The sequence below is a fragment of the Trichosurus vulpecula genome, chromosome 4, assembly GCF_011100635.1.
Source record: "Trichosurus vulpecula isolate mTriVul1 chromosome 4, mTriVul1.pri, whole genome shotgun sequence".
Lineage (NCBI taxonomy): Eukaryota > Metazoa > Chordata > Mammalia > Diprotodontia > Phalangeridae > Trichosurus > Trichosurus vulpecula.
In genome coordinates this window covers 192,506,263-192,531,030 of record NC_050576.1, presented here as the reverse complement: position 1 = coordinate 192,531,030, position 24,768 = coordinate 192,506,263, and the positions used below count along the sequence as shown (strand labels likewise).

The 24,768-nt window shown below is 42.2% G+C and overlaps 1 protein-coding gene across 1 annotated transcript in view; it reads left to right on the top strand.

The window, feature by feature from the left end:
* The first annotated feature begins 5,533 nt into the window (after positions 1 to 5,533).
* Positions 5,534 to 24,768, top strand: part of PLEKHM1 (pleckstrin homology and RUN domain containing M1) — a 40,686-nt gene continuing 21,451 nt past the window's right edge. The window contains exons 1-5 of the mRNA XM_036756263.1: positions 5,534 to 5,637; positions 15,442 to 15,635; positions 16,789 to 17,036; positions 17,959 to 18,582; positions 20,889 to 21,177. Coding sequence (XP_036612158.1) covers positions 15,588 to 15,635; positions 16,789 to 17,036; positions 17,959 to 18,582; positions 20,889 to 21,177 — 1,209 coding nt within the window. The 5' untranslated portion in view covers positions 5,534 to 5,637; positions 15,442 to 15,587. The remainder of the gene's footprint in view (positions 5,638 to 15,441; positions 15,636 to 16,788; positions 17,037 to 17,958; positions 18,583 to 20,888; positions 21,178 to 24,768) is intronic.

Here is a 24,768-nt window from a genome sequence, read left to right as displayed (position 1 = left end):
GGCATCACAACAATCCTTTCAGCTCACCGTCTGGATGAGCTCACCCTCTGGCGAAATCATACAATTATTGTATTGCTTTGACCAGCACCAGGTATTTTCTGAGCTTGGACAAGCACCTGCTGTGTCCATGTTCCAGTCATGAAGCCCTGCTATGAATCCAACTTGTCTCATTGTTACTGTTACCCCTCATTGGCAGGGCTACAGCTCACTGCATAGCCATCAGTATGTGTATTGAGATCTCCCCATGTAGCCTCTGGTCCTGGTGGGGCCCCAGCACATGTGTCCTTCCTTGCAAGCTGTTTCCTTTACTTTGAAATTAAACTTCTGTTTGATTCCTGACTCCCCTGTCTCTAGCCTGCTCTGTTTGGCTCTGGCCATCCACAGGTTAGAGTCTGGTTCAGTCTAGTTGACATTAATTGGTGTCAGAAGTGGGATTGGACATGGAACTGGATCATTGGACTCTCCAGTACCAGTGGTAATGGACTAGGTGCTACCAGAGATTTATTTCTCCAGAGTCTGAACCTACCTCCTACACTCCCCTTCCCCCTGCTCCCCCACCCAAATCTCGTGAGTCCTCTGTCCTTGTCCTTGCTCCAATCCTCCAAGTTCCCATCTTGGTTGATCTCGCCATCCTTTGTGAGGAAAACTCCAGGGCCCCTCCAGTGACCCAGTTCATCTTGGTTCACTCTGGTAAGAATATCCTTTCTTAAACTGTATACCTCTTTTAATTGGCCTCTCTGTGTGCCTCTGCTGTTTTTAAACTTCACACTTTGGTAGCTGTGCCTCTGTAAAATTAGAATTGTAATTACGCACTTTGTTAAAACTATCTGTTTGTTTGTATCTGTCTTGCCATTGTGTTTGTGTCTTTGTAAAATGTAAAATGTCTGTGTCACTTCTGTGTTGTGAGCTAGATTCTATAACCTTGAAAGATTTAAGATGCAGCCAGCCAGAAAAACTTCTAAGGGCTGTGCCAGAAAGTTTAGAACATTGGGAAAGATTAATGAACTTTCATAGTTGAAGCAACTGTCCCAGTAAGCAGGACAAACTCCCACTTTAGGCTTTCTACAGGAGATTAAGTTATAAGAAAAGAGAAAAAGAAAAAAATCTGCAAGATATTTTTTTCTGTCATTTCAGTTTTGGTTATGTTGGAATTAAGAGAAATAAAGTCAGATAATCAAAGTTTGTGGAACTACTTAAAACATTTTAGCAGATTAAGGAGTTTCAAGATTTATCATTTTAAGATTGTAGGGGAGAACTCCTGGGACCTTGGGGCAATTCCAGGAACTTATTCCCTTCTGAAATATCTTACTAAGTTTTGGGGTACCACTCTGTAGAATTTGTTTTAAGGAAAAATAAGGATTAGATTTTACAAAAGTTTTAAAAGTAAATGGCAAGATTAATAGCTTCATTGTTCTAGAACAATGAAGGCAGCTAGTTTGTAAGTAATCCCAGAGTAAGGAAAGAAAAAAAAATAGGTAAGCAGTTTGTAACCTCTTTTTAACACTTCTTTGACATTTCTGACCATGGAAAGAGAAAAGACTACTTAAACCATGCATAAATAGAAAAGGCTGTGGTGAAGGAAGCTTAAAAACAGTACTAAGACATGGAATAGGGCAGCTAGGTAGCACAGTGGATAGAGGACTGGGCCTGGAGTTAGGAAGATTCAACTTCCTGAGTTCAAATCCAGCCTCAGACACTTACTGGCTGTGTGACCCTGTACAGACCCTCATCTGTAAAATGAGCTGGAGAAGGAAATGGCACACATCTTCAGTATCTCTGCCAAGAAAACCTCATATGGGGTCATGAAGAGTCAGACACAACTGATACATGGCTGGACAACAACAAATTAAACACTGAAACTGTGATACTTGAGTAGCCAGCTATTGCTAGAAAAACCCTGCCCCCAGCCCCTAACTGCAAACCCCAGTCTGCATAAAAAACAGACTGAGTTCCTGCCGTTTGGCGAGTGTCCTGGGCCCCTAAGACATTTCCAAGGAATGTAAGCTAATTACCAGGAAAGCCTAACGATCTTCCTTTGTCTGAGTGGGCTGAGAGACAACTCTGTCTCTTGTCTCAACAAAGCCAGCTGGAGCATCCCTCAGTCTGCCTATGGCCTTGAAGGATGAAAGCCTTAGCCCCAGATATTCTTTTGAATTATGTGACTGTTCCTAGCTCTTATCTCATGAGTCATGTTGTGGGATGTATGGCAAACTGGACACAGAGATTCTGGGTTGTAATTCAGTTGACACTTAGTCAGCTGTCTGATATGTTGTATCTACAATCTATTAAGGAGTTTCCTTTGATCATGGTCATAAAAGGTACAGGCGTGCCGAGTCTGCAAAATGACATTTCAAGAGATAATTAAGCACTGAATCCTGTATTCTCTATAAAAACTACCCTCTCCCTTTAAACGTGGTCATTTGATTTGGGAATTTTTCCCCGAATGACCGCCGGCTAATAAACTTCTCCATTCAAAACTTATACTCTGTGGTGTGTCTCACTCGCTTCTGGTATAACAAAACCATTCTGGTCCTGACAGGACTTCACAATCTCGGCAAGAAAGACACAGCATGTATCCCCGCAGAGTGTTCCAATGCTTAGTGCAGTTTTTAAGCTTTAATAGCTTATACATGCACGGGTGCACACAGGTACACACACCAATATACAAGTACGTACACACATATACACACAGAGCTGGAGGAAGTATATGTAGTTAACGTTCAGGCGTTTTTCAGTCATGTCCAATTCTTTGTGACCTTATTTGGAGTTTTCCTGGCAGAGATACTAGAATGGTTTGCCATTTATTTCTCCAGCTCATTTTACAGATGAGGAACTGAGGCAAACAAGGTTAAGGGTCACATAGCTAGTAAGTGTCTGAGGCTGGATTTGAACTCAGGATGTTGAGTCTTCCTAATTCCAGGCCCAGTCCTCTATCTGCTGTGCCACCCAGCTGCCCTGTCCCACATCTTACTGCAGTTTTTAGGCTTCCATAGCTTATATGCACACACATGTGTATGTATGTGTGGATATATGTATGTATACACATAGACACAAAATAGACATGAACAAAATAGACATAAAATATAGACCTCTTTGGTGTCCTCTGTATGTCAAAATGTTTGTCAATGATTGTTTAGTTCACAATTTTTAAAAATTACTTTTAAAAAAGGGCAGAAAGAACTATGTAAATGTGAAAACAAAGATAGTTTGGGGAAAAGGCACTGGCCGCCAGAGGTGGCCAGGAAAGGCTTTGTGTAGGTGGTGCTTGAGCTGAGCCTTGAAGGAAACCAGGGATTCTCTGAGACACTGGGGAGCATTAGGCACTTTCCAAACGTGGAGGGGAGCCAGTATAAAGACAAGGAGATGGAGTGCTGTGTGTGGTCAGTTTGGTTAGCCTGCTTGTGTATGTGAAAGAAAGTCATGTGTCATAGGGCTGGAAAGGTAGGCTGGAGCCAGGTTGTAAAGGGTTTAAAATGCCAAACGAATCATTTTATATTTGATGGTAGAGGAAATAAGCCACTCAAGTTTATTGAGTAGGGTACATATAGCCAGTCCTATACTTTAGAAAAACCACTTAGGCGGGTAGGTGGTGCATTTGGTGGTGTTCTTCCTTCCTTTCTCAAAGAGTACCATGACATCAGGAAGGTGATACCATGACTTGCAAGTGAATTGGATTTAAGTGAGAGGGGTCTGTGCAAAGCTCCTCTGGAGCCATCTGGATCCAGCTGCAGGATATAGATCAGGACTACTAGAGACAGGCCAGGATGCAGTTGGGAGACCATGGCCTTTTTAAGCTAAAGTCTTTCCCAGTTCTCAATTTGACTGAGGCAACGCCCATTCAATGATCAAGGCTAGGTAAGAAATGAGGCAAAGAATGGCCTCTTTTCCCTAGTTCAAAAAAACATATGTGTGTGTGTCTGTGTGTGTATGTATGTATACATACACACATACATATGTGTGTATAGTATGTATATATGTAGAAGGGGAATACCCTCAGGGTTTCTGGGCAAAACAGAAACAATTGCTATTTACATTCACTCTGAGCAATCAGGGCTTGGGCTAGGATCTATTGTTAGCCAATCAATGAGAGCCAGAGTGATTTGGGTTTAAGGCATCATCCATAAGAAAGAAATCTAGCCAGTAAACCCCAAGATCTCTTTCGAGGTTTCAGCAATCAAAATTTACATTCTTTTGCACAGAGCACCAGCAGGTAAGGGCATGATACCCTATGTGGAAAGGAAAGGATTTAACCTAGTAAAGAATGAGGAAATAGTAAGGGAAAAAAAAATCCCTGCATCTCTCCAATAATTGGTTATTAAAATTATCATTTCTCTCATTAGTGTAGAAAGAGCACTAGACTAAAAGTCATAAAGATTTGGGCTCACCTGGTCACTTGCAATTAAAAGATGTGTGACATTGGGCAAGTCACTTAAAATGGGGATCATGACATTGTCATCCTCACAGGGTTGTCAATGGAGATTTGTGGTAAATTTTAAAGGATAAAGATAGGAACTAGATCTTTGCTATTCCATTGGTACAGGGAACTCCAGGATGAGCAAACTCCCTCTACTAATGCCTGAGAACATCATCTCTGCAACTTAATCAACATATATCAGGGGTTCTTAACTTGGGGGTCCATGAACTTGCTTGTTAAAAATCTTTTTATTTCAATATTAGTTTCCTTTATATGCCTATTTTATTTTATGCATTTAAAAACACTATTCTGAGAAGGGTTCCAAAGTCTTCACTAGACTGCCAAAGGAGTCTATTTGTTTTACTTAACTATGCTTGTTACAAGGGTTGGGTTTTTTAAATTGCAAGAAAAGGTTAAGAACCCTCAAAAGTGCCTTCTCTGTAAGATTATCTCCATTTTGTCCTGTCTGTATCTTCTTTGTACATAGTTTGTTTGCCGTCTCCCCCATTTGACTGGGACTTGTGAGAGAGGGTGACTGTCCTTCGGTTTTATTTTGCTTTTGTCTCCCTGGCCTTAGCACAGCAGGCGCTTAATAAACGCTTGGTGTATATGTATATACTGAAATGTTAAGTGTCTCGTCCAGGGTCACATAGCCAGTATGTGGCACAGGTGGGACTTGAACCCAGGTCTTCCTACCTTTGAGGCCAGCACTCCTAGCCACCGCACCGGGCTGCTTTTCTAAAGCATTACATCAATTAAAGTTGGTTAGTGGGTCCAGCCCCGTCATTTGAACAGAAGGAAACTGAGGTCCTGAGAAGGGAAGGGGACGTGAACAGGTCCAGGCGGGCTCTTCGGCTCCAGCCGGCCGCTGGGGCCGAACCAATCCACAGGAGTGGGCCAGAAGAGCCCTTTCCGCGGGGTCGTACATTCGAGGTGCTGACGAATGACTTGGGTACCAAGCCGCCCACAGTCCCAGACCCTACTGGAGGGCGCCACTTCCACGTGAGGCCTCCCGAGCCACAGGCCCCACCCCGCACCGGCCCTCGCGCCCGGGGATTGGCCGCACGGGATAGGGGGTGGGGCTCACGCCAGGACGACGTGATGGCGTCATCAGCTGCCAAAGCAGCTTCCTGTTATCTCTGGCCGAGAGGCTGTAGTTTCCGGGCAGAGACGAAAGGGTTAGAGTGTGGAGGCAGTTCTCGTGCTCTTCATCTACCCCTGAGGTGAGTCTGGGGTCCGAATGGGGCTTTGGTCGGGGGATGGAGGGAGCTCAAACCGGGTCCCAGCGTCGCCAGAGAAAGTGTCCGTCCCAGACACCCAATCCTCGCTTGTCCCTCTCCCCAATTGCCGAGGCCCCCATCCCGGACCCTCCAGGACCCCCCCATCCCGTGCATCCTCGTTCTCTAGCCCCTACCTTACGCTCCATCCTATGCCACGCCCCCTCCCCATGATTTCCCACCCCTAGACCTGCCCTCCTGACCCCCCATCCCATTACACCCTCCCCACCATGATCCCTCCCCACCATGATCCCTCCGCACCCCCATTCCCACATCTGCCGCTTTCCACCCTTTCAACCTCCTCACCTACATCTCCGTCCACCGCCCCCCCCAACTCTTCCCGCTAATCTGTCTGTTCTAACCTTTCTACCCTACCTATCAAACCCACCAGTTTCAACCTCCAAACCTAACCAGCCGCGGCTCTCCATTCTCCCATTCACGAACCATTCAATTACCGAGCATTCACCAAGCGCTTAACACTGGCGATATAGTGGGGGCGGGGGGAAGCAAAAACAGGCCTGCCTCTCGAGGAGTTCGCATTCTAGTGGGGAGACATGTACAACATATAGGTATATACAAGACACATACAGAGGTGCTTGGTTCTGGGTGGGGAGAAGGGAGGGATGAAGATGAGAGTGGGCTGGGAAGGCCTCCTGCTGAAGGTGGAGCTTGAGCTGAGTCCTGAAAAAAGCCAGGAATTCCAAGAGGCTGAGGTGAGGAGGAAGAACATTTCAGGCATGAGGAAGAGCCATTGCAAAGGCACAGAGCTGGAAGATGGGGCATGTGTGAAGAACAGCAAGTAGGCCCTGATGGTTGGATTGTAGAGTTGGTGGAATGGGGCAACTGATTGGTTGGACATGTGGGATAGGTGAGAAGTAGAGGATGACACTGAGGTTGGGAACCTGGGTGACTGGAATATAGTGATGCCTTCCACAGTAAAAGGGAAGTTTGGAAGAGAGGTGGACTTTTTTGGGGTAAAGATAATGATCAAAGCCAGCTAGGTTGCATGGTGGATAGAACTGGATCTGGAGTTCAAATGCTGCCTTAGATACTTGCCATATGATTCTGGGCAAGTCAGTTAACCTCTGTTTTCTCACCCGTCAAATATGGATAATAGTAGCACCTTTTCCCATAGAGTTCTTGTGGCACCTATAAAAGTTATTATTAATGTAAGAAAAATAGAGAGATTAAACAAGACCAGGTTACAAAGGGAATTAAATGCCAAATTGGATGTTGTATTTGATCCTACAGGCAATAAGAAGGCAAAGGATTTGGGGGCTTTGGGGGAGGGCAGTTATATGATCAGACCTGCACTTTAGAGAAATCACTTGGACCACAATATGGAGGGGGAGAGAAATGAAGCAGGGAGACTAATTAGAAGGTACTGCAGTAATCAAGCAAGACGAGATGAGGGGCTGAACTTGTGTGGTGCTTGTGAGAGTAGACAGAAGGGGACTTATGCCTGAGATGTTGTACAGATAGAAATGACAAATTTTGTTAGTTGGTTGGATATAGGGGGTTGAGTGAGAATGAGTGGTTTAGCATGACATTGGGGCAGCTAGGCGGTCCAGTGGATAGAGTGCCAATCCTGGAGTCAGGAGAACGTAACTTCCTGAGTTTAAATCTGGCCTCAGACGCTTACTAGCTGTGTGACCCTGGGCAAATCACTTAACCCTGTTTACCTCAGTTTCCTCATCTGTAAAATGAACTGGAGAAGAAAATGGCAAGCTACTCTAATACCTTTGCCAAGAAAACCCCAAATGTGGTCACTGAGAGTTAGATACAACTCAATAGACTAACAGCAACAAAAGCATGACATTGAAGTTGCAGACCTGTGTGACTTGAAGGATGGTAGTGCCCTTGACGGTAATAGGGCAGTTCAGAAAAGAAATAGTTTTGAGAGGAAAGGTAACAAATTCTGTTTTGGACATGTGGAATTTGAGATCCAGTTCAAAATGTCCAGTAGGCAGTATAGGAGCAGTATAACTGGAGATATAGATATAGGTATATATGTATGTGTGTGTATGTATACATATATACACATATATTCATCTGCATAGATAACAATTGAACTCATGTGAGCTGAGGGGTCACCAAGTGAATATGAAGAAAGCTTAATGTACACCCACAGTTAGTGGATTTGACTTAGACAAAAATCCAGCAGACAGATTTGTGTGATGTATTGAAATGAAACTGTCAGATAAGTGGAAGAGAACCAAGAGAGAGTAGGAAAACAGAAAGTCAGAGGAAAGAAAATCTAGGAGAAGATGGTCAACAGCAGGGCCAAATGTTTCAGAGAGGTTAAAGGGGCATGAGGGGGACTGAGAAAAGGACAATAGATTTGGCAGCTAAGAGATCAGTACTTTGGAGGGAGCAATTTCAGTTGGATGATGTTGGAAATATGACTTCACACCTTCCCTCCCCCTCCCCCATCTTTCCAGTCTTCTTACCCACCTTAAATCCCTTCCTCCTTTGGTCCAAACTCCCCACCTCTTACTTTGCTCCGTTTACGGTTAGGATCGCTATTTCAAATCACTGTCTCTAAGACCCAACACTGCTTAGAGCACCTCAGTTAGTACTGAATCTGTTGACTCTCCTTCCAACCTCTGTGTCAGATCAGTTGGTCAGTTAACAACTTTTTATTAAAGTCCTACTTTGTGCTAGTCTGTGTGGATACAAATATAAAGAATGAAATAATCCCTACTCCATAGGAACTTAAATTCTAATGGAGGAAACAATAAGGACACATATAAATATATTCAAAACAAACAAAAGAGAATCAATTTACGTGACTGCTGGTCTAGATAGGCTCCTAACCAAAGGGAGTCCCATCTTGCCCCATTTTGTCAGTCTAGCAGTTATATATACCTGGTAAGCTTTGCCTTCCTCATCTCTCTTTTTTAATCTTCCTGATTCTCCTATATCTCCAACTCCTACCCCAGCACACCTATAGACTTGCTCTGATCCTAGCTCATAAGTTCCTGAAGTTTGCTCTCCACCCCAGCTCTGTCTGTGATTGGGTCCAGAACAGTCAAAGTCCCATAACTGGGCTCTGGCTTTGGGGTTTGACCTATCATTAGTTCTTATCTGTTCAGTTCTGGGATTTGTGTTTCTGGCTGAATTATCCCTTGTCTCAATCACTGTAATGGCAGGTGTTATCAGATACTTTGCATAAAACATGTCACATGTACCCTGCCTGGGGCAGCAAACTCAGCTATCACTTCCTATTCACTGACATCTGGATGGTACATGGAAGGATTACTCTAATGCTATTTCTTAGGGGGTACCTGCAGTTCACAGGAGTGATTTTGAGGTAAGTTATTGACTTATTCATCATTCTGGCTTAATGAATTAGCCTTCTCCCAAAACCAATTACCCACCAATCTGGTAGTGCATAGAAATGAGTCTAAACACTGATAATAGGGGAAGTGAAGAAAACAAAAGAAGTGATGTGTATAGTTCATTCTACAGATTAGTCTCTTGTGGAAATGGAAGCTTCTATTGGCCATAGAGACTGCTGGGGATCAGTTCTGCTTTTTGTGAGGTTTGGGTTTGGGTTATTTTTTTCCTTTCACCAGATGTCATGGGGAACATAATGATTCCAGAACTAGTGCAGGAGGAGTCCTGAAGTGGCTAGTGAGACTTATCTACAAATTGTTGCCTCTTTAAAAAGAAAACTGGTGGCAGCTGAACAAATACCCCCTCAGCATCCAGTCAGTGTTTGGACTTTTCCCGATAGCTGCCACTTAAACAGATTCTGTCGTCTGAGTGCTTGGAATAAGAAGCCACTTGCAGAGTTTTATTTGATTTTCTCTCAGGCAGGCCTCTTGCCACAAAGTATCCACATTGGTTCCTCACCTTAACTCCCCATCCTGGCTTTTTCATTCACCATGGTAATTTTATTCCTTTGAAAGGGTGGAGCTTTCTAGATTCCTCCTTTCAAATGCAAAACTCTATCAGCTAACATGTTTTGAAAGCAAATTCCTGTAAGAATGGGTCCGAGGTTAGGCACCTGCTAGGAGAATTGGAGGTGAAGAGGTGGGAGGGTACCGACACAAATTTTGCCAACCTGTAGTATTACATGAAAATGATACTTTATTTAGACTGTTCAGCTGTAAGAAAATTAAAGTTCTCAGCACTATTAAGAAGGGCCTCAGAGCTGCAATCTACCTTCTCTGACCCCAAAGCCCCATGATCTAGGGACACTTTTTTAAGGTGGAAGGGCATTTACTCACTGAATACTCACATGTCTGGAAGATCAGCTGTCTTTCTGAGCTCTGAATCACTAGATAACTTGGACATTATTTTCCAGCAGAAAAAAACATGACTCATGTATTGGTACAATAACTGCATTCCAGGCTGTTGTTCAGGGATTGCCTGTGTGTTGGGTGGTTAGGTTTGAGAAGTTTTATTTAGAGATCAGAAATCGCCTCTTTCTGGTGGATTTCAGCATTTTGATTGCTATTAGTGGAGATATCCAGGTTTTACACTTCCTCTTTTCAATTCTAAATCTGCTGTAAATCATTCTTCCTTTTCTTTTGGTCCTAGGCATCAGAGACAAGTGTCCTAAGTGTAGGGGTCGAAGTAGATGGGATGCCTGAATGGACAGAGCCAGGGGACTAGGAAATGGGCAGTCTGGATTTTGTTTCTAGCTCCACTAGGGATTCTTTAGGTGACCATAGCAAGCCTCTAACATGCTTGTTTCCACTCTCCCAGGAGCTTGGTAAGAATAAAGGTGGAGTAGTTTAACATCCTGGAAAGGAACATATGAGGTGAATTCCAGAAAATATTGCTGAGTCCTATGTTTGTGGGTTTGAATCTATTGTGTAAATCTTGACATAATTTTAAAAAATCGTAGAGAAGTATGCCTCCCACCTGGGTTTGTCTTAACTGTTACCGCTTCAGCCTCTAGCTTTTATGGTACTGTTTTTAGGAGAGAAGGAAGTAGAAGGCTGGTGCAGCTGTTTGGCTGGGGACTTCCATGTATATACTAAGTACTATGATTTGCAAAGCCTCTGCATTTTCTTTTGTTATTTCTCCTATTCCCTCAGCATATACACTCCTTCTCCCTGTTTCCTTTGGGAATGAATTATGCTTGTTGTTTTTCTTCATTCTACTGCGACTTCTTTTTATTGTACCGTTGGTTGGGTCTACCAGGCCGACTAACAAATAGTGAGAGGATGGAGGAGAAAAATACCAGGCCACATGACCACATAGCCATTTGAGAAGTGTGTAATAGTCACACTTGAGTCTGTCTCCTTCCCAGCTCCATACACAGGAGAGAAGTGTGTCCTGTCATCTGTTTTTCTGGTCTATATAGTGGTCATTAAAATCAATCAATACTGTCAGTGTTTTTTTGGTTATTGTAGTAATTGCATATTATATAGTCTCCTGGTTTTACTTCACTTTGTATCAGATCATACAAGTCTTCCCATACTTCTCTGAATTCCTCATAGTCATCATTTCTTACAACATGTAATATTCCATTCCATTCATATACTATAATTTGGTCAGCCATTGCCCAGTTGATGGGTACCTACTTAGTTTCCAGTTTTTTGCTATCACACACACAAAAAAGTGATGCTGTGAATATTTTGGTGTATATGAGAACTTTTAAAAATATCTTTTATCTCTTTGGTATATATGTCCTGTGGTGAAATAATTCCAAGTTGCTTTTCAGAGTGATTGGTCAGCTCACAGTACACAATTCACAGTACAATACACAGTACAACAGTATATTAATGTGCCTAGCTTCCTACAAACCATCCAGCACTGATTACTTGTCTTTTATTGTCTTTGCCAATTTGATAGGCCTAAGGTGAAACCTGAGTTTAATTTGCATTTTTCTTATTAGTAACATGGAGTATTTTTATATGATTATTGATAATTCATAAGTTGCCCATATGCTCTGAGCACTTATCTATTGAGGCTACTGTGTCAGTTCCCTATGTATATCTTGGGTTGCTGGGGAGAGTAGAATGTTAATTTCATCCGTGTGGAATCTCCTTTCAGTATAGAGCACCAGCTCCCCTGTAAGTTATAATCTTAGAAGGATATATGAAGCACTGAGAAATAAGACAACTTGCTGGTAGTCCAGTAATCATTACTGTCAGAGGCAAGATTTCTTGACTGTTCCTTAGCCTTTCCAAGGCCAGTTCTCTATCCATTCAACTAGGCTCTCTCCATCTTAGATATCAGACTTTTATCAAAGACTTTTTCCCCCCTCTGGCAGTTTCTCCTATTTTAGCTCCATTAATTCTAACAATTCAGTAGCTTTTAAATTAAATTACCTTGTTCCCTTGTTTGGCTAAAAATTTTCTCCTATCATAAAAAAAAGAAAGTACTTCAGCTCCCTAATTTTTTTTAATGATGTGAACTTTTACATTTCAATCATATGGCCATTTTTAAGCTTACTGTGAAATATGGTATAAAATACTGGGCTAACCCTACCAAGTAGTTTTCCAATTTTCCCAGCAGTTTGAAATTCTTCCCCAAATATGTTGTGTTCTTAGGGTTTATCAAACCTATTTCACAGGTTGTGTATGATTACTTCTAATTCTTTAGTCTTTTTCATTTATCTACTTTCCATTTTTTAAGCCAATGCCAAATAGTTTTTTGCTGGTTTATAAATATAGCTTGAAATGTGGTAATGCCATATCCCCATTATTCCTTCTTTTTATTACTCCCATTGAGATTCCAGTCTTTTGTTCCCCCAAATGAATTTTGTTATTTTTTTCTAATTCTATAAAGTAACTCCTTTATTATAGCACTAAATTAGTCAATTAATTTTAGTATCATTTTTATTATGTTGTCAGAGTCTAACCATGAACGAAGAACTTTTTAATTATTTGCCTTTCTTTCTTTGGTAAAGAGTGTTTTTAGTTCTCTTAGATATAAATCGTGAGTTTGACTCTCAGATAGTTTCTGTATTTTGTAACTAGTTTGAGTGGAATTTCCCAAGAGAACAATTTTGAAACACTTAAAACTGCCATAGCACCAAATTTGCATTTAGTTTGTTAACTCTGGAATCTTATCTCTCTATTGAAGCAAAATTAGCTATATATCTCTTAACAATTAGTAGTGTGTGTTACTTTATCTTAAAATAATAAAACTGAATTTCTCTTTTTTAAAAAAATCCACAATTCATATTGGCCTTCCTAAATTAGTGTGGTTTGATTATATCCATATTAAGTGTGAGAAGAACTTAGAAGTGACAGCAGGACTGGAAACATTGGTGGCTGAAATATACAGTATGATTTGAGTAGGGGAGAATATCCTGCACCTCCACATATCGTTATACTCTGCAAATAGAAGTACTTGAGATTCTCTCATTATAAAAATGACTTCATCCTCAAATCCCCATGGATGATAAGTGAGGCTGTTATTAAGTATTTACCTGTCATTAAGAATGATCCTGTAGGAGGTTATGGTCTTGAGGGAATGAGTTTTGAAGAAGAAATAGAGAAAGAATTTTGAAGCATGAACCTGTCTAGGGAGGGTAGACTTGAGTAAGGGTCCCTAGGCAACAAGAAGATAGCAGGTAGAAAGGAGGTAGAATTGGAGGGTTTGGGTACCAAACCTTCTGAATTGTTGCTGACCCCAGGTAACAATATGGAGGAGCTGAACATCCAAAGACAGTTTGATTTTAAGAGTAATTTTAGGGACCCCCTGTAATGCTTAACTGCAGCAAAATGTTTACTTGTGGCATCTTTCTTTTTCTTGTCCTGATTACCAACTAAGAGAAGAAGGAGGATTGAAGGCCAGGTAGTAGCTGAGAATATGGTAACTGTGAGAATGGGTACAAGGACTCAGGAGATCATGGTGGTGTTGTTACTGGTGGCCAACAGAGATTGTCATCGTAAAGGAGTCTGAAATGGTAGCTAAAGCAGGAATCTTCCTCACCACCCACTGGTAGCGCCAGATAGTGACAGAGCTTGCTTCCACAGTCCAGCCCCAGCCTGCACTTTCCTGACCTATATTCCACTGCTCCTCTACACAAACACACCATTTCATTTTAGCCAAACTTAACTTACAATACAAATATGTAAGGATGTATGCATGCATGGGTGTGTGTACGTGCACGTACACACACAAACTCACTTTTTCAGTTACTTGGCTGCTGACGTGATGTCATAACCTATTCAAATCCTACCAGTCCTTTAAGGCCAAGCCTGAATCCTAGTCCTTTCTTCCTTGTTCTCTTTTTCTCTTGCCTGTCTCTCCCTAGCTTGCCCAGGCTGGAAGTACAGTGTCCATTCACAGGTCCAATCTCATTTTTGTTAGTCCTTGTATTGTTGCCTTCAGTTTTCTATTATTTTATTTGTTTGTATTCTCTTTTCAAGTGGATGGTAAGTTTCTTGAGCTGAGGTGCTACCATGTCTTTTTATCCCCCACAGTTTATTGTAGATGATTAATACCCAACAAATACATGTTTTGATCTAATTGTTATGGGGATGACTTGTGGAGAGCCTCACAGAAGCTTGGACTTGTAACTATTTCTTGGCCAGTTTGCCCTTCCATAAGGAGTATGGTAGCAACCTGGGAACTCCCCCTATTGGGGCTGAACTTAGTGAGAACCCCTGATTGGCTTTTAACTCTACTGTGGCCTAGAACTCCAAAGCTCAAGGGATCCACCAGCTTCAACCTTCCTAGGAGAAGGGACTTGGGCATGTGCCACCACACCCAGCACTTCCTCTTCTTAAAGCCTTTCCAAACCACTAAAGCCTGAAATGATCTCTCCTGAATTCTTTCAGCAGCTATTCTCCCTGTTACTAATTTGACACTTAATCATGTACTTTTGTCATTCCTTGTATTGCCGTCTTAAGTCTTCTGGTATTTAACATGTTTGTATTATCTTTTCAACTGGATAGTAAATTTCTTGACTGTTGGTATCGCCATGTCTTTTTATCTCCCACAGCTTATTGTCCATAATTGGCACACCACAAATATGTGTTTTGATTTGATTGCTTTGGGGATGATGGAGAGACCAGGCTACTTGTCAGCCATGCTCAGAATGAGGGCCATGACTCTCTTCATGGAGAAAACCAGATATCCCGATAGCATTGTCCTGTCCCATCCTCAAGGTGATCCTTCTCTCACCAGGGACTGAGGATGTGGTTCTCATGGGCCTGTGCTAATAATGAGCTCTGCTGATTGATGGACACAGTGGGATGGTGGGAAAGAGGGGCTTCTCACAGCAGAAAGTAAAAAAGAAAATGGTGACACTTTAAAAATGAGCCTTTATCCTGAAGGAGAAGCAAAAGCAGCAACACCACTGAACCAAACTTCTTTCATTTTGACTCTACTGAGCCAGTAAAAAAAAAAAAAAAGAAGTACTGGGGGCAAGGGAAGCTATTTTAGTGCCCAGCCTGCATTGTAGGCTGCCCTAAAATATGGATTCTGAATTATTGGGTCACTCCCATGTTCTTTACTGCTCTCAGTCAGGGTAGCATCCGTTCTGACCTCAGCTTTGTGGTTAAATTTGGTTGGAAATTCCCTTCCAACTTGAAATTTCATGATTCTGTGAAATAGGCTTTACCCCTTTCCTGATCCTACAAGACTCCTAGTTATCCTTAAGTGCCGAACAAAAGTTACCATGCTGCTATTCCTAGAGCTGGCTTATCTGTATTGAACAGACCTCTTCATCTCCCAGAACCTTTTTCTACTCATTTCCTTTCTAAAAAAACTTCCATTTTCACTTCTCTTTTTCAAAAGAACACGTTTTATTAACTTCTGGCTTCCCCCTGGTAGGTACATTGGAGAATAGCCAGAGAGGAAGAGAACCATGGGAAGAGAAGTGCAAGGAGCTGAGAAGCTGAGTTCACTATGTGTTGTGGATGCTCTTTTGTGTCCTAGCTATCATGTGATGGTCTAAGTGAATTGCTGGAGGACTGGAGATGCTTTCAGCTGTGGAAAACGGGCTAGACCCTAAGGCAGCTATCCCAGTAAGTGGTTTGGTTTGGTGAGAAAAGAAAATGGAGACAAAGACAGAAAAGGAGAGGGAGAAACTGGGCAGGTGGTTTGGACATTTCGTTAACTTTTCTCTAACAAAGTTACAGTAATTTCTAAGTGGGCAAGCATATTTCACTTTCCAAAAAAGAAAAGCCACCCCCTGAGTCTAACCCTGAAGGATTGCCCAGTTACTGCTGTCTGAGCACTCCATTGAAGATTCTTATCCTGTCACAACCAATCTCTGATTAATAGAAATAGGTGAGAATTTTTCAGGTGGTTTGCTTTTTAAGGTAACCTTCACTTAAAAATACATGCCACCATCTTCCTCTACAAGTTAATTACCCATAATCACCCCCTTTTATTTCTCTTCCATGTAGAAAACATAAGCCCAGTTAAGTTCATAGGTATCATCTGGGCTCAGGGAGAGAAAAGGCATTAAGAAAAATAACTGGGCTGGACCCCACAGAAGTTCAGATATATGATGATGGGGAATGCTCTTTTCTTACATGTTCTTCTATGTGATTGCCTGCTGGGCCTCCTGTCTAATTTCTGGTAGGCTTCACCTGAGCTCATGCACTGGCCTCCCTGATTAGGGCTAAATCTAGTCGGAATTGGTGTCAAGCCCTTCTGCCTTCTATTCATACCTCCATCAGTTCTTTGGCTTGGTGCCTTTGGAATCTCAGGGTGAATGCAGGCTCTTAACATGGTCCAAGGGAATAGTGATGATAACACATTTGGAGAAATGAAGCACTGGTCTTAGAGTCACGAATCCATAGTTCCTGTCCTGGCTCTGATACCGATTAGCTGTGATATCACTCCCCGAGCCCCCAATACTAATGACTCCCAGAATCTATGTGGGAAAACCCTCTGCAAGCTTTAAAGTAATATCTAAATTCAATTTATTTTTATGAGGTTTTTTTACTTAAAAGCTCGTGTGATCTTAGGCAAGTCATTTACCCTTCTGAGACTCAGTTAGTTCATTTGTAAGATGGGGGGTGGTGGCGTTAAGCTAGATGGTCCCTTCTAGCTCAGAATCTGTGATCCTGTGGATCCCATGTTTTGGGAGCATTTGGTAAAGTGAGAGGCCTCAGAAGGCCACCAAGGAATGATTTTCTAAAGGCTTTTGGTATGTTGGCTGCTTTCCAGGTGATTAAGAAGAAGCTGGTGGGGTCTGTGAAGGCGTTGCAGAAACAGTATGCAGCCTCTGATGCTGTTGTCACCAGTGAAGATGGAGATGCCAACATCATGTGCAGTGCCTTGGAGGCTGTGTTCATCCATGGCCTGCAAGCTAAGTACATCAAGGCTGATGCTGGAGGAAAGAGGAAGAAAAAAGGTGGCCAGACACCTCTGCCTCAGCCATCTTTCTGGCCTCTCCTAAAAATCATTACTCACAGGTTAGAGCCCTATAGCATAACAGGAACGAAGATGCATTTCTCTTTGGAAAGGAATGTCACAGAGCAATATTAGTACATGGAAATATTTTAATCTCCCAAATGTATGTCCTGAGCTGCCATCTAATCTACTGGAAAAGTCTACAAATAATGATGCCTTTCTAGGAAACATTCACAAGTTCTGTGCGCAGCAAAAGAGACAGTGGGACAGGTGTCTAAGTGAACCAGAAAGCTAGCTATGAACCAGGAACCTATGTATTGAGGATACACTTCCAGCTAAATTCTCTACTAGGTACTGGATGTGGGGTATTCATTAATGAGGTATTTATTGAGTGTTTTTTATATGTAAGTCACTGTGCTAAGTGCCGTATAGGTATAGGACACAGAAGAATGTTCCAGTTGTAATTCCATCCCTCAGTGGCAGCATGGTGCCTTATGTATAAAAACACTCATCCCAATTTGAAACAATCCCTCTGTATTTTTATGGCATTTAAATTCTTTGGTTTAATCTAAATTTCCTGGTATTGTAGATATTTGTTCATTTTTTATCTCACCTACTGCACCACTTGATACTTGAGGGCAAGGATTATGAGGGTTAATATCATTGTATCCATCAATGTGCACCTTTGCATGTAGTAGTCAGTCTGTATTTTTTGAATAAATGTTAGGTCCTAAGGTAAGGCTTATGGATAAATAACAAAACTTTGGTGTCTTCTATGATATATTGACTTTGAGGATATACCCTATATATTTTAAACAGCCTTAGTAGATATATTCTCCAAGAAACACTTATGAAACCTGTTCGTTTTCTGCCTATTTGAGTCATTCTATGAGCTTATTTATTGCTTAGTCTATAAAATTGTACTACTTTTATTTGTGTTCTGATGGGGTTGTTTGAAATGAACTTTTTCCTCCTATTTCCTAGAAACACAATTACTGATTTAGAGCATTTGACCTTCATCAATACAGATGTTGGCCGCTGCCGAGCCTGGCTGCGGTTGGCCCTGAATGATGGGCTAATGGAGTGCTACCTGAAATTGCTTCTACAGGAGAAGTCCCATCTCTGTAAATATTATCAGCCAACAGCCTTGCTACTAGATCCTGAGGAGAGTGAGATCTTCCTCAGTTTATTACAAGGATTGACTTCCTTGTCCTTTGAACTCTCCTATAAGTCTGCCATCTTAAATGAGTGGACCATCACACCACTGGCACTGTCTGGCCTTTGCCCACTATCAGAGTTGGATTCTCCAACTGGAGGTGTGGAATTATATCGGAAGAAGTCCCTGGATTCCATTTCACAGTCTTCAGGCTCTGAGGACATTGAGGTCCAGCACTCAAGCAATAAGATTAGATGTGGCATGAAGCTTACTTCCTCCTCTCTCAGCCTCAACACAGCCAGCTCCTCTCAGTTGTCCTGCAGCCTGAACTCAGACAGTTGCCTTCTCCAGGAGAATGGTACCAGGAGCCCTACCCGCTCTGAGGAGCCTATGTCCTATGACTCAGACCTAGGGACTGCAAATACCTTTGATTCAGACAGGTCTTTGCAAGAGTAAGTATTCATTTAGTCACTTATTGTGCTTTTGATGGCCACTGTACAACACTACTGGATCATCCCTTTTTTCAAGAAATGTAGTCCCATAGGTGGCTGAATCTGCGATCTCCAAATACTGGGTGTAGACAGTTATAAGAGGAGTGACCAGAAACAGGTGAGATTGGTCAGAAAAGACTTCCTGAAGGAAGTTATGGACATGTTTGGCAAAGAGGAATCTTACATGGGCAGAAGCATAGAGGGGGAGAGGGTACGGTGATCGAGCATTTTACCCAGCTCTCCAGAAGGGCATGCCTGCCTGGTGGGTAATGAAAGGAGATATTAAGGAGGTAGGAATGATTCCAGTAGAGACAAACATTTCAAGTACTAGTCTAAATAAATTTGTTGGAGTTAATGGAAGAAAAAGCTTATCTCTGTAGATGCCAGCTACCAAAGCTCTGCTTAACCTGCCTTACTGTTTCTTCCTCCCACCATATCACAAGCCTTCATTTCCTCTTGTAGAGCAGTCATCCTTCTCTTTGTCATATCCTCAACCTTTTGGCTGGAAGACCTACCTCTTTTCAGACGGACTTGCGGTTGGAATTTTCCAGACCTTTGAGTTAAACATTTTAAGTGTTTGGGAAACTCGGTGCTAAAAACCAAGCAAATGCCCCTTTCTGCAGTGCTATTGGTTATTGAGGAGATTGGGGACCATATCTGAGAACCTCATGCTAGACTGCTGCTTGTGGAAAAGCTGCCCTTTTCAGAGCTAGAAGAAGACCTCACTCTGGGACAGATAGTGTAGAAATGCTTAAAATTGGTTGGCAGAGGTTCTTGTCTTTACTACAACCATGCTGTTATTTTAGTTCTTGACTAACTCCAAGTTACAAGTTTGACTTCTCTAAAGATTGTTTTTAGAAATAAATTGTTATTGCTAAAAATGTCACTTTAACCCAAAGAACCTTTTTTTTATACCCTTATCTAGATTAAGGGGTCTGTTCTTAAATAGATAGGAGCAGATAGGAGCACAGAAGCAGGACTGGATTCTCCTTTGTCCCAGCTTCATATTAGAATAGCCCTGATTTTCAAATTTGATTCTTCAGTGTTTGTATTAATAATTGTGGCTCTCCTGCTGCTAGACCAGATGTGTTGTTGCTATGTTCCAAAAAACTTGATTACTCATCGGAGGATCCTGGATTTGACAGTAGAATAATCCAGTGGCCAAATGGAATACAAGATGGAGAATATGGAGGGAAAAACAGTTGGCTTATAAAACTGCTTGAATTCTTAGAAGGGATAGATAAAAGGAGTTCTTCCCAAAGGTTGTTTTTACAGGGTCAGGTATGTCTCAGATACAAGGTAGAGCCCTCTTACACCTCACTCCTCCTCCCCCCAGAAGAGGTAGTATGATGATGATACACTATGTCAGCACTTCCTGACTCAGAATTTCTTGGGAAGGGAAGGTTTCCCTGTTTTCAGCAACTTCCCACACACCAGTTCCTAGTCTTATTTACTTGTTTCTGCACCCCACCCCCCCCAATCCATCCTTCTTTCTCTGCCCCACCTCGCTGTGGCTTTTACTGGTACAAAAGCTATCTTCTCTGTTATTGCTTAGAAACTCATTGAAATATCTCCTGAGAAGATTCCACATCTCTTGGATGCAGAGTTTAAAAGCATCAGCAATCTCTGTGGAGCCTTAATTGTTGATGGTACCCTAGCTTTCTGAAGTAGTTACCATTGAGTATAGTTACCACGCTTTTCTCCATCAGTAACTACTTTGCCCTTGTTACTTTCCAGTATTTGGACTAAATGATTTTCCTTAAGGAATACCTTAGTGAGCACTCCATTGCCCAAGGTTAGGGAGCTCAGTAGCTAATTAGCAGTGATCGCCATACTCGTAGACTGGTCCTTGACATTTGGAGTTTGGGCTTTACTGAAGGTGGAGGCCCAGCTTCCATTTCCTGCTCCCCCTTACACACATTGTAAATTTTTTTGTGCCCTTTGCTCTCACCACTCTTCCTCTTCCCTTCTTCCACTCTTTCCTTGCCTCTGATCTTCTAAGTCCTGGAAAAGGATCATAACACACTGGGAAAATAGGGCACTGTGTATGGAGGAGGAGCAAGGTATGTGAGTTGTGAGTGGTAAATAGAAGGATGCTTAGGGGAATTTGGTTGTGGTCTCTTTACTCAGCTATTAGCGGATAATTTGTCACACACAAGTCTCTGGGATGTTTTTTTTTAATTCAGCAAAGCAAAGGTTAATTTAGTACCAACCTCAGGATCAGAGGTTCCTCCACTTTAATGATCTCTTCCTTCTCCCATCCTTAGCACTACAGCACACCTACATTTGGATGGATCTGCAGGACTGCTCACCGCTCCAGGATGCCCTTTGGATATCAACCACAAACAAGTGCCAGTATCCCTGGTTTCAAGTGCCCTGAGGTTGCCTCAGCCTTGTTTGACTGACATTGATCATACAGGCAGAAGTTCATCCCTACAGCTTTATTGTCCTAAGGAAGAGACACGAGCACCCTGTGCATCAAATGGCCAGGAGACGAGCCAGGAGCATGCCAGCTCAGAGATGGATTATTACGTTGCTTCCTCCGCTCCCTCTCCAGTAGGTGTTGCACATTGTTCTCTTGGGTCAGTAGTTATTGACCCTGGTGGAGGGCTGCTTGGGAGGCAGCCTGGTGTAGTGAAAAGGCCATGTCCTTTCAAGTCATTTTACTTTTCTTAACCTTAGTTTCCTCATCTGTAAAATATGAAAGGTTGTACTACATGATCTCTGACATCCCTTCCAATTCTCAATTTCATTTCAGTAGATATTTATTAAGCACCTACCATGTGCAAAGCCCTCCCTGGGTGATACGTAGTTGAAATACATAATATCTGTCCTCAAAAGCATATAATAAAATAGGAGAGATAGGATGCACGCACATAGGTACTGTGCTAGGTAGGGTTAGAGGTGTCTGCTAACCTCTCTAATCTCTATGACTGAACCGAGATTGGAAGGCAGCAGCGCCAAGGCAAATGAGGATAGAGTGGGACCTTTGCTGAGATTAACTAAAGCTGTGTCTCTTACCAGGAGCCTGGGGGCTCTTTTTGGGAGCAACCTGTTTTTAGTACCCCTTCCCCACTCAGTTGCCACATCCTGGCTCTGAGCAGCAGCGTCTTTCTCTACCCTCAGGGTTTGTGTTTGATGGTTCAGTTCACCCTGAGATCTCAGGGCTGAGTGATAAGACCAGAGAAGAATCAACTTGAGGGGCTGAGAGAGCCCTAGGCTCTGGGGCCCTGGCTCTTCAGTTCCCAGAGCTCCTTTGGATGTGCTGGTTCCAAAAGAATAAGGGTGAGGCAGCCCTTAAAATGCACCATTCAGATATGGAGACTGAGAATACCATATTTCACCACATAGTTGTCGCACCTTGTTTTTTCAGTCCAAAAATTGCTTTATAACCTTTCATCGCATAATCGTTGCATGACATAATTCTGTTTGTCACGCCACTTAAAAGGTAAACTGAGCAGCAGCGTATTCACCAGTGGCATTTATCTCGAGCTCATTGCAAACCTAGAGCCTAGAATTCTCAGTGCATGTGCATTGTCAGTATATTTCTGAAAGCCAACTTGTGTGATTTGTTAGAGCACTGCAGTAGTAATGGTATTGTCACTCAGCTCAGTGAAGAGCTGTAGGCACAAGGGGAGGGGGCAGGCAGGCGAAACTGCCATGACTAAGTCATGGGATACAGTAAGACTTACATCTTCCTACGCTAGCTAAACTGTACGGTTTGTCTGCCAGCGATACATTAACGTACAAAGCATTTCTTTCTGCTGATGGGCAAATATAAAAACTATTCTTCGAGCTTCAAGCTGAAAGTGATTGCGTTTGCTGAACAACATGGAACAGCTTTGGAAAGACAGTTTTCAGTGAGTGAAAAGTTGGTGCAAGACTGGCATAAACTAAAAGACAAGGAATACCAGCACAATTTAAAAATAAAAACACAAAAAACCTTCACATAATGGTTGTACCCTACTTTTTTTTTTTCAAAAATTTGGCATGAAATTTGTGATGATTATGTGGTGAAATACAGTGGGCTGGACCAGAAAGGAATTTGGTTTTTAATCAAGAAACTTTTCAGTTCAACCATCAAATGTATAACAGCAGAGCTAGCCTCAGAGCCAAGAAGACTGTAGTTTAAATCCCATCTTATACACATACTAGATGTATGACCTTGGGCAAGTCACTTAACCTCAAGCCCTCTAGGCAATTCTCTAAAACTAATAAGTCATAGGGAGAGTGCCAGCCTGAACTGGCTTCTTCCCAAAGTTCCCTCCTCTCCACTCACAGCTACCACCCTAGCTCAGGCTTTCATTACATCTCCCCTAGACCATCGAAGCAGCTGCCTAATTGGTCTCCCTGCTTCAAGTCTTTGCCAATTCAGTCTGTCATCCACTTAGCTGCCAGAGATAAGTCTAACCATGTTCTCTCCCTACTCATAGAAAGCCACTCTTGTGGTTCCCTATTACCTCCAGGGTAAAATAGAAAGTCCTCTGGGTTTTAAAGCTCTCATAGCCTGGCCCCTTTCTACCTTTTCAGTTTTCTTACGCTTTACTCCTCTTCATGCACCTTAAGATCCAGCTACACTGGCCTACTTGCTGTTCTTCTCTACACAACACTCAGTCTCCCTATCTTCAAGCCTTTGTACTAGATGTTCCTTCCTCTCCACTTGCAGCCTGGAATGCTTTTCTCGCTCACCTCTGCCTCTTAGCTTCCTTGGCTTCCTTCAAGACTCCATTCAGATCTTTCCTTCCATTGAGGGGGGACCTTTCCTAGGCCCTCTACTCCTTCTGACATTACATCATCTTCCATCTACTCTTGTATGTGCTCAATCATTTACATGTCTCCTTCTTAGAATGGGAACTCCTTGAGGAGAGGAACTGTTGCTACCCATCATCCTTGTATCTCCAGCACTTAAGACGGTTCTGGGCACATTATAAGCCCTTAGCAAATGTTTCTTAACCTATGTCCTGACTATCCCTTTTCCCCAGCAGTATATAAAATTGTATTATATAAAATGTATTAAATTTCATATTTGTTATATACATATTTAAGGACCATAGACTAAAACAAGGTAGAGATAATAAATTCATAGTCATAGATTCATGCAATTTTCAAGCCGTGAGGGACCTAAGAGATCATATTTAGGATGCTTCCATGTGGCCTGCTGCCTGGGCTCCTGTGAAGACTGTAGGAGCTGCATGTGTGTGTACTATGTTTTGAATTGTTCCTGTGGTTGCTGAAAGGCAGTGGAAATGATGGTCATGTTCTGGATGTTGATTTTTTTCATATTTAGGAATCATGAAAGCACAGAGGAATTTGTCTGTGAATAGACAGGAGCCACGTATGTGCACACAAGAAAGTGAAGGAAATAAGAAGTTAGCTTTATCATTTGATTGAGAAGTATAGCATTAGGAGCAGGGGACAAACAGTGAGCAAGTTTTGTTTGTTCCAATGCAACAAAGCTGCTCTTACCACTTTCAATGCTGCCTGAGGCATTAGTAACTCCTCTCTATGACATTTAGATAGCAATAGGTTTTCTCCCAAAGGGATCCTCACTTGACATCTGTTACCATAGCAACTTCATGGTTTTGGTTTTTTTTAGCCTACTGGACCTGTGTTAAATGTATTAGCCTAGTTATGTTATGATACTTTGACAGTAAGGACAAACATTTCCATCAAAGCCTTCAGTACCAGCCAGGTGAATCTGTGAGCGGGTATCCTGAATTTGGACAGACTGCTACTTTAATAGCTGTTGGGTTATTCTTATATTTTTTAGAAATTGGTCTCCCTTGTATCTGTTTGACCTAGGAATGCTGTTGTTCATGAACAAGCTGCTGTTATGTTACCTTTGTAGCACATACAGGAAAGCTGTCCTGGATGACTCATCATCCTGTCTCAGAAAAATATACTACTTGCCTATCCCTTTTGAAAGGGCCCTACTTGGTGGAAGAGACTTTAAGGAGGGCTAGGTTTATAGGATGCTTCCTGGCCTTGTGGCTGAAAGCTTGTGCTGTTAAAAGGAAGAATTAGTAATTCACCCACAAGCTTTCTTCTTTTCTGAATTGGAGGGAATAGGTGGTCATTTAGCACCTAATAGAATTAATCTAATCAAGAGAAAATCTTCAAGTGCATGTGTTTATAGAAATCTAGTTG